The sequence below is a fragment of the Camelina sativa genome, chromosome 13 (assembly GCF_000633955.1).
Source record: "Camelina sativa cultivar DH55 chromosome 13, Cs, whole genome shotgun sequence".
Classification (NCBI taxonomy): Eukaryota; Viridiplantae; Streptophyta; class Magnoliopsida; order Brassicales; family Brassicaceae; genus Camelina; species Camelina sativa.
The window spans coordinates 14,197,938-14,208,429 of NC_025697.1; the positions used below are offsets into that span (position 1 = coordinate 14,197,938).

Genomic DNA, 10,492 nt, shown 5'->3' on the forward strand with positions numbered 1-10,492 from the left:
AATACTCTTATAACCGCCATATAATGATGATAGTACAAATCTTTTGTACCATTGGTAATACTACCGATTGCTTTATATCTTGCATATATGGAGGTCAAAACCAGGTGAGGCGATTTAAAAAAACCCTAGTCAATTTCTGTAGATAAATCACTAAATCGAACTGGGTTAAGAATTAACGAATTGAAAAGTTTGCGAGATTGAATACAAGAAACAAATGAAAAGTAAAAATAAAACTAATGAAATCTAGAGTAAAAATAGTTGGGTTACTTCTGTTGCTACAATCTCTTTTTAGTCTTTTGATTTCAATTTCATCATTAAATCCAATATCATATCTTTTGATTTCGTAATATGATTTACATCAAACTTTGTTTTAATTGAGTTAGATGACTCATCTTCTTGCTTCATGGTATCACATTCACCTTGTATGGACTTTATTTCTTATCACATCATTGTATTATACATTTCACAACTTCTCACAAGATTGGATTTGTGCAAAATCTAAAACTAATATATCTTTTGACTAACTTAGTTAATCTTCTATCATCTAAACAAAATTTTATCAAAATCATTAGCTATCTCTCTAAACAAATTTGTTGATCGAGAAACTTTTTGTAAGAAATAATAGATTCCATAGAAAATCTCAAGTGTTGCAACAACAAAAGAAAAAAGAGTATTACTTCAATCAAAACTAAATAATATCTAACACAAAACTGAAGATAATTGAAGAATCAAAACCAAACCAACAGGGAGAGCAGAACACAGCACTAGACTAAAACCGGTTTTACTGGTTTTAATCCTCTTCCTCTGCTTCGTTCTCAGCAATGTTGAAGTACCTCAACTCATAGAGGTTACGGTCCTTGTTCGCCGCAATCACTCTGAGCCAATCCCTCACGTTGTGCTTCTTCAAGTACTTCTTTGTCAAATACTTGAGATATCTATCACAAACAAAAACAAATAACTACACTTAGCCACTGTCCAAAATCAGAACAAAACACAATCCTATACTCAACTCCACAAGATAAATCAATACAAGATTCTACAATCAGACTAACCAACAAAAGCATTGCCAAAACCATTAGAAGCAACAAGATGATCATAAGCGATACCAGAACAATTCGAGACTCTACATTCATCATTGTACCAACAAAAAGATCAAACAAAAGCAGTACAAACCAACCAGTCTTATACATTAACCAATACTCAACTCCTAAGCAATAACTTAAAGATTCTACACATTCAAATAGTATTAACCAACAAGATGAAACAGAAGCATTACAAAAACAATTCCTACACAACACAACCCAATCAAAACCTAGACACAAGTTAAAAGGCAAAACTGAAAGAAAAAAAATATTAGGATTTTAGTTAAAAATGATAACCTCTTGGAGAATTGACCATCAGAAGTAACAGTAATCTTGCTCTTCTCACGAGTGATGGAAACAGAATCACCAAGAGCACCGGCTTTACCACCAACCTTAATCCTCTCCTGAAGAAACTTCTCTAGAGAAGCAATCTCCATGATCTTGTCATCCACAGGCTTCGAACAATCAATAGTGAAGGACACTCCCTTCTTCTTCCCCTTGGTTGCTGCTGCACCACCACGACTCATTTTCACCACTACGAATCCAACACACACAAAAAAAAATGTCAACAAAACAATAACAATTTCGAATCTGAATCTAAAGTTCTTCGAATCACATTTCCAGGAAAAAGAAAGCTAGACAATAGAGGTAAAAGAGTTTAAACAACAACAAGAATCGATTCTATGGAAGATTACCTGAAGCTGTAGGAGGAACTGTGTATGAAGAAGCGAGGAGCGGCGTATTTTGTTGATCTTTGAAAGAGAGAAGAAAGAAGTTGAGTTTAGGGTTTTTCAGGCTTTAAAGGTGCTCGTGTCAATTTGTTCTGATAAATAACAAAGTGACCCTGATTTCGTTTGTTTAATCTAAATAAACCCCAAAACATTTCAGATTTGATTCAAAAACCCAGTATTTGTAATGGGTAAGCTTGAAATTTTTTATCTGCAATGGGCCGAAAAGCCTGCGGAGGTATTGTTCCAAAATGATATCATTTATTCAACAACTTTTTCTTTTTAACGCCAAATCAATTATATTATTATCATCGAAATGTTACATGATACTATGATGTACACATCATACATGATGAAACCATTCAAGTACAACTATTTTAAATGAGAAACCATTTGGTTAAATAAATCAAAGCATGATATTATTTAGAAATAAAATAAAAGGAATGAAACATTGCTCAATTTAAAACAAGTGCTATTAGGATACATGAGGAGTGGTTATTGACTGGTTCACAACCGGTTAACACTGGTTCAATTAGTTTGGTTAATATGTGTTAGTATATAAGAAAGATTAGATTGAAGGAGTATGGTTAAGCTTGGTAATATATACATTTATTTGGTGTTTTCTTTGGGTTTTCTATTCTGTTTTTCATTTCTTGTCTTTGATTGACCTAGTTCGTGGTGAATTTCTCAATTTCTTTTTCAATTTCGCCGCAATTTCTTGAAATTTTCTTATTCTTTTATTGAGGATGGGATCTTATGTACCTCCTTCTTCGGTTAACCCAACGAGCTTGAACTCGCGTGAGACGGTTGAACCTTCGCGTTTTCAGACGGATCAATATGAGAATCCATACTATCTGAACAGTAATGATCATGCTGGCCTTGTTTTGGTTTCTGATCGGCTTACAACAACTTCTGATTTCCCTTCTTGACGACGATCTATGTTGATGGCATTGAATGTGCGTAACAAATTGGGATTCATCAATGGTACGATTACTAAACCTTTGGAAACTCATCGTGATTTTGGCACTTGGTCACGTTGTAACGATATTGTGAGTACCTGGTTGATGAACTCAGTAGATAAGAAGATAGGTCAGAGCTTGCTTTATATTTGTACTGCTAAGGGGATGTGGAAGAGTATCTTGTCTATGTTCAAGCAGGATGATGCTCCTAGGATATTTGCAATTGAGCAGAAACTTAGCAAGATTGAACAAGGTTCTCTTGATGTTACCACCTACTATACTTCTTTAGTTTCTTTGTGGGAATAGCACAAGAACTATGTAGAACTGCCTGTTTGCACATGTGGGAAATGTGAGTGTGATGCTGCTGCTAAATGGGAAAAATTACAGCAGCGTAGTCGAGTAACTAAATTCCTTATGGGTTTGAATGAGAGTTATGAGCAATGTAGGCGTCATATTTTGATGTTGAAGCCAATCCCTACTATAGAAGAGGTTTTTAACATGGTGACCCAGGATGAGAGAAATATTAAGCCACTTACTCTTGTTGATAATGTAGTTTTTCAATCATCGGCTCCAGTTTCTTTTGATGGAGATGGGACTTATATTAGTGCTTACAATACGGTGAGACCTCAGAAGCTTGTTTGCACACATTGTGGTCGTTTGGGACACACGATTCAGAAGTGTTATAAACTTCATGGCTTCCCTCCGGGGTATAAGACAAATTCTGGTGGCTACAAGGGCAATACCATGAACCCTCGAATTCAGAATCCTCAGTTGCAACCTCGAATGCTTCATAATCAGCCAAGCACGTCGATGGTTTCTTATGATCCTATTCAGAAGGCGAATGCTGTTGCTAACGTTTATGCGGAACAGTCACAATACTCTTCGATGGTTTCTTATCCGTATGCAGCACCTCCTGATTTGGCACCTCCTGTTTCGGCTATGGATTATAGACATGATGGTAATGCTTTTCAGACTCCGCTCTTTACTCCACAACAACTACAACAGATTATATCTCCATATACAACTCAAGTACCGGTTCCAGAGACTGCGGCTACTTCTACTACTGCAACCGTCACTGAACATGGTCTTATGGCCCAAGCATCTACTTCTGGTACTTTTCCCTTTCCTTCCACTAGCCTACGATATAAAAATCATATTCTTACTTTCCAAAATCTTGCCCTTTCTTCTCTTCAAAATTTTTTAGCACCTAATGATTGGATTATTGATAGTGGTGCGTCTAGTCATGTTTGTTCTGATTTAGCAATGTTTAGAGAATTAGTTCCTGTTTCTAGTGTCACGGTTACTTTACCGAATGGTACGCGTGTTCCTATCACACACACAAGTACCATATGCATTTCACATTCTTTGATCTTGCATAATGTTTTACATGTCCCTGATTTCAAATTTAATTTGATTAGTATTAGTTGTTTGGTTCAGAGTTTATTTTGTTCTGCTCATTTCTTTCCACATTGTTGTCTTATCCAGGAACTTTCTTAGGGCTTGATGATTGGGAGGGGTAGACTCATCAATAATCTCTATATTCTTGGGACAGAATAAAAGACCATCTCACCATCTTTGCCTGCTGTTTGTTCCTCTTCTGCTTCTGTGTTGGCTGATGAAGTTCTGTGGCATCAGCGTCTTGGACATCCATCATCTATAGTTTTAAAAAGTCTAGTCAGTACGATTCCTTCTTTAAAATCTGTAGTTTCGAGCGTTTCTTCATGTTAGATATGTAGCAAAACAAAAACGCTTAGCTTATGTTTCTCATAATAATCTTGCTTCTAAACCATTTGATCTAGTTCATTTGGATGTTTGGGGCCCTTTTAGTACTGTGTCTGTAGAAGGTTTTCGATACTTTTTTACCTTGGTTGATGATTGTACTCGTGTAACCTGGCTCTATATGCTAAGAAATAAGAGTGATGTTTCTACAGTGTTTCCTACTTTTCTTAAAATGATTTCAACACAATATGCATCAAAAATAAAAGTCATATGATCTGATAATGCTCCAGAGTTAGCCTTTACTGATATTGTCAAAGAACAGGGTATGTTGCATCAATTTTCTTGTTCTTATACACCCCAACAGAATTCTGTTGTAGAACGTAAACATCAACATTTATTGAATGTTGCTAGAGCATTGTTATTTCAATCAAATATCCCATTTAAGTATTGGTGTGAATGTATATTGACTGTAGTTTTCTTAATAAACAGAATGCCTTCACCATTATTAAAAGATAGGTCTCCTTTTCAGATACTTAATGATAAGCTTCCTGATTATACAATGTTAAAGACTTTTGGCTGCTTATGTTTTGCATCAACTCATCCTCCTGATAGAAATAAGTTCTCTCCTAGATCCAAAACCTTGTGTTTTTCTTGGTTACCCTACTGGTTATAAAGGATACAAACTTTTAGACTTAGAGTCTCATTCAATTTTCATTTCTCGTAATGTGGTTTTTCATGAAAATGTTTTCCCTTTTAAAACATCAGATTTGTTATCTCAGGCTGTTGATATGTTTCCAAATAGTATTTTGCCATTGCTAACACCTATACATTTTGTTGATTCTATGAACTCTATTGATGATGTTGATATTGATATACCTGAGGAACCTGATGCATCTCATATATCTGCATCATGCATCGCACAAATGGAACCTCGTACTGTTCATGTAGAGACTTCTACCGTAGCACAGGAAACAATTTCTAATCCTTTACCTGTTGCTAGGCCTAAACGAATGGTAAAGACTCCCTCCTATCTTTCTGAATATCATTGTGCTCTAGTTCCTTATATCTCTACGACTTCACCTTCTTCTCTTTCCTTACCTGAAACAGTTGTTTCTCCACCACATCATACTACTCCTTATCTTATTTCCTTTGTAGTCTCTTTTGATCGTTTCACTCCTCTTTTGCAATCTTATATCTTCTCTTATAGTCTAGAAACTGAACCTAAAACCTTTGCTCAAGCCATGAGATCAGAAAAGTGGACTAATGCAGCTGGTGAAGAGCTTCATGCTCTCGAGCTTGCTCATACTTGGGATGTTGCGAGTTTACCTCCTGGTAAAAATGTTGTTGGTTGATAATGAGTGTTTACTATTAAGTATAACCCTGATGGTTCAGTGGAACGATATAAGGCAAGGCTAGTTGCACAAGGCTTTACACAACAAGAAGGTTTGGACTATATGGAAACATTCTCACCAGTGGCCAAACTAACAAGTGTGAAATTTTTGCTTGGTGCTGCTGCCAAACAAGGATGGAGTTTGACGCAAATGGATGTATCCAATGCCTTTCTTCATGGCGACTTAGATGAGGAGATTTACGAGAGTCTTCCTCAGGGTTATACTCCTCCACCGAATGTTGTTTTGCCTCCCAATCCGGTATGTCATCTTCGTAAATCACTTTATGGCTTGAAACAGGCTTCACGACAGTGGTATAAACGATTATCTTCTGTTTTCTTGGGGGCTTACTTCATCCAATCACCTGCTGATAATACTCTTTTTGTCAAAGACAAACCCGGTTCTTTTATTGCTGTTTTTATCTATGTTGATGATATAATGACCGCTAGCAATGATCCTACTGCAGTTGAGAACTTGAAGACATTGTTGAAGTCTGAATTCAAAATAAAGGATCTTGGACCGGCTAGATTTTTCTTAGGGCTGGAGATATCTCGTTCATCTCAAGGCATTTCAGTGTGTCAATGGAAATATGCCCAGAATTTGTAGGAAGATGCAGGTTTACTTGGTTGTAAACCAAGTCCTGTACCTATGGATCCAAGTCTCCATCTTACTGTAGCAATGGGAACTCCTCTGTCTAATCCTCGTTCTTATAGGGAATTTATTGGACGACTGCTTTATCTCATGATAATCAGGCCTGATATTACATTTGCTGTTCATCAGCTAAGCCAATTTATTTCAGCACCTTCAGACATCCATCTCCAAGCAGCTCATAAGGTTCTACGGAACATTAAAGCCAATCCTGGTCAAGGACTAATGTATTCTGTTGATTCTGAACTGTGCTTGAATGGATTTTGTGACGCTGACTAGGGGAACTGTAAGGATACTTGACAACTCACTGATTTCATGGCGGTCTAAGAAACAGGGTGTCACCAGTCGAAGTAGCACATAATCTGAGTATCGGCGTATGGCTCAGGCGACATGTGAACTCATTTGGTTGCAGCAGTTGTTCAAGGATCTTCGACTCCCAGTTGCAGGACCAGCTAAACTATATTGTGACAACAAGTCGGCTCTGCATATTGCTATGAATCTTGTTTTCCACGAGAGGACGAAGCATATAGAAATCGATTGTCACACGATTAGAGATCAGATAAAAGCGGGCACTCTCAAGATTTTTCATGTTCCTTCGGAGAATCAACATGCTGACATTCTCACCAAACCTCTTCATCCAGGTCCTTTCTATGGATTGCTTTCTAAGATGTCATTATCAAGCTTGTATCTTCCAAACCAGACATCCTTGAAGCTACAGACTTGAGAGGGGCGTATTAGGATACATGAGGATTGGTTATTGACTGGTTCATAACCGGTTAACACTGGTTCAATTAGTTTGGTTAATATGTGTTAGTATATATGGAAGATTGAAGGAGTATGGTTAAGCTTGGTAATATACACATTTATTTCTCCTTAATAGAGTTTGTTAGAACCCGTAGTGGTTCTTTGATTCTTCTTCTTCTCCGTCATAGTTTCCGGTGAATCAGAATATTAATAAGTGCATGTTGATAAGTGAGCAAAGATTTCAATTCTTTGGCACTCCCACAGATTTCAATTCAATCTGTTCAATTCTTTGGCACTCCCACTCCCACAAATTGCAATTTAAAACAAGTGCATGTTGATAAGTGAGCAAAGAATTGAAATCAATTTAAAACAAGTGCATGTTGACAATTAAAACAAGTTCAAGTTGCGGGTCCGGCAAATAGGGTGGTCAATGCTATTGCGAAAAGTGTAGCTTGGAGAGCCTTCTTGCCTTTATGATCAAGTGAGGGCTGAAGTTGGATAATTGTTTTTCTGGCTTTTAGTTTTGCTTTTAATTCTGTTGTTGCTCCCAAACATTTTTCTGGATTCTTTCTGTTGACAAAAAAAACTCTAATATGATTATGACAATATGATTTTCTTGTTGATGAAGATCGGTTGTCAAAGTCTTGTTGATATTGCCTCACGCAACTCTAGAATAACACGACAATTTTCTTTGCATTGTCTAACCACCTATAGCCCATGATTTTTTCCATAGTTTGGTAATTTATATGGATTTTTCTTTCATCTAACCTTGACCGAACAAAATCATTTCATAACATACATGGCTTGAAAATGAATAGCGGACAAACCGGCCGTCGAATATGAACAGTAACAAGTCTTTAAAGTTTTCGGTCTTCCAAACGTAGGGACGATAACAAGTTTTTAAAGTCTCTCAGACGTAGTAAACCGGCCGTCGAATATGGATGGTCTCACGAGACTAGTGAGAGGATGTGAAGCCCATTAAAAAAAATGGGACCTTAGACAGGGAGTGGATATAATGCCCACTAAAAAGTGACGGTTGGAACATTACAAGGCTGAAGGAAACCATTTTAAATTTCGAACTCATGTAACGAATGCTAAAAGTTTTCAAGTATCAATGTTTTGTTTGTATTATTTATTCATGAAAAAATCTACACAATATTGATATTCTAAGGGGATAAATTCCGTTCAGAGAGAGTTGAAAAACCATTATTTCATTGTGTAGTTATGTCATATTAAAATGATACATATGAGTTATGGGTTTAAGGTCATCGTTTTGGTGAACGTGATTTATTTGGTTGGTCGTCCTCTTCCTCCAGGTGCACGCCTTGAACGACTACCATCTACTCCAATTTTAATCTCTTTGATCATCTTAGGATCCCAGACCCTTTCTCTTCTCAAAAATATAATACCTTCTAAATAATAATAATCCATATAATGAAGTTGAATCAAATCAAATCGAATAAAACCTTTATAAAGGACCATTACAAAAATTGAGAGGGAGTAGAAAAAAGATGATACATGAAGGAACGTAAAATCAAATTGCAAAGAAAATCGAAGACGATTCAAATTCATTTTCTTTGAAAGTTCTTTCTTTTGAATATAGGGATCGAGATAAAAAAAAAATATCAAATTTGAAATACAACTAAACCAACATTGGATTGGATATATAAAAAATTGATTGAAATAAAAACTTACTTGGCTTTAAAGGTTCATATTGTACTCGGGCCAATGTTGTGTTCGATATCCCAGAGAACAAGAAAAATGTCAAAATTAGTAAGCGAACCATGACGTTAAACATTTTTACGTTGTATTCAAATTTTATTTGAACTTCATCAATTTGTAAATTGGTGCATATATATATATATATATATATATATATAGAGAGAGAGAGAGAGAGAGAAACCGTGTTCATTTAAATATATTTTCATAAATGGTGCCAATGTGCCATAGACATATGGTTTGGACTACATCATTGACATTGTCCTCTAAAAATGATTAGTTTATGTGAGTTGACTGTTGAAAATGAGTTGACTCCTGTAAATGTCTTCTTTGAAGTTGTCGAAAGTCGAAACATAATTTATCGGAAGTGGTCTAACATACTTATTATTATTTCATAATTTTTGTGGAGGACTGAGTCCAGGTTTAATTAGTTTACATTGGCTAGAGTATATATCTTGTCAAATAATAGTATAATAAGAAACAAATACAGTACATGGCTCTATTACCCCTTTTCGTTTACCAGCAACGTGTGAAATTATTCAATGATACTACAAGGCCGTAGAATCGTCAATTTGTGAAAATTATTCAACAGAACAGAGTCTAACACCATTATCTTAAGTTCACAAAGCATCTTGCAGCGACGAAGTTGAGATTAGTCCCTTTTGAAATGCCACGTATCCCATTCGTTATGACTCACCGATTCAAATAATCTACTAGGCTACTAACTTTTAAGACGTCCCCCTGACTCCTGAGCTACGGATACATCTCTTGTGGGTCTCTCTTCCCACAAATCTCCACTAAGATCGAAAAGAGTATAAAAGGTTTGTCTAACGATATCTCATCTCTCTCTTTAACACGTTCCTAGATCACTATTACATCACATAACGGAGAGAGAATCATTAAACATGCTGTCGAAAAAAAGAAGAGAGAAGAAGGGAGAGAAGTGAGCATACTAATGAAGCTTACATCCTCTATTGTTATATTAACACATAGCTCAATATGGAAAAAAGATTGAAACTAGGAATTGTAGAGCTTTACCCCGAAGGGAGCTCTTCCAGAAATTCTCGAAGGCCAAAGACAAGCAAAGGCCTAGGAGGGGGTTTGGAAATAGTTTTCAACCAGCAATAGACGCGCCTCGGTTAGAACCTCATTAGCTGCATCATTGCCCCAAGCGCAAAGATGGTTTTTACACAACGAAAGCCTCCTTCTTTTATAGTCACACAATACCCATCAACTTTATATGTGCTTCCGATGTGGGACTCTGTTCCTGAATTAAAAAAAAAAGTATAAACTCCAATTATATCCGAATAATAATAGAAATCTTGAAGATCTGAAAACAATAAAAGATTAGGACTACGTATGGTAGGGGCTACGCGAACGCAAACCCCCTCTGCCACAAATAATGACGCAGGCTCTTCCTCTTGGGAAGACCTTAAGCTTAACACCCCACGATATGTGCAATGTGGTCACTAGCCTAGGCCACTCGTCTTCATTATCACGAGTTG

The 10,492-nt window shown here is 36.4% G+C and overlaps 2 protein-coding genes across 2 annotated transcripts; both read right to left on the reverse strand.

Annotated features, from left to right (window-relative positions):
• Positions 607–1,921, reverse strand: LOC104736734 (60S ribosomal protein L22-3). The gene is made up of 3 exons (XM_010456784.1): positions 1,778–1,921; positions 1,380–1,617; positions 607–935 (listed from the first exon to the last, which is right to left on the reverse strand). The coding sequence occupies exons 2-3, from the start codon at positions 1,607–1,609 to the stop codon at positions 791–793; spliced, it is 375 nt and encodes a 124-aa protein (XP_010455086.1). The 5' UTR covers positions 1,610–1,617; positions 1,778–1,921; the 3' UTR covers positions 607–790.
• LOC109128327 lies at positions 8,501–9,066 on the reverse strand. The gene is made up of 2 exons (XM_019234496.1): positions 8,960–9,066; positions 8,501–8,661 (listed from the first exon to the last, which is right to left on the reverse strand). The coding sequence occupies exons 1-2, from the start codon at positions 9,064–9,066 to the stop codon at positions 8,556–8,558; spliced, it is 213 nt and encodes a 70-aa protein (XP_019090041.1). The 3' UTR covers positions 8,501–8,555.

Coding starts and splice junctions, on each gene's coding strand:
- LOC104736734 (XM_010456784.1), bottom strand. CDS start 1,609: ATGAGTCGTGGTGGTGCAGCAGCAACCAAGGGGAAGAAGAAGGGAGTG. Junction 936..1,379: donor GATGGTCAATTCTCCAAGAG/GTTATCATTTTT, acceptor TGTTTGTGATAG/ATATCTCAAGTATTTGACAA.
- LOC109128327 (XM_019234496.1), bottom strand. CDS start 9,066: ATGTTTAACGTCATGGTTCGCTTACTAATTTTGACATTTTTCTTGTTC. Junction 8,662..8,959: donor GAACCTTTAAAGCCAAGTAA/GTTTTTATTTCA, acceptor TATATTTTTGAG/AAGAGAAAGGGTCTGGGATC.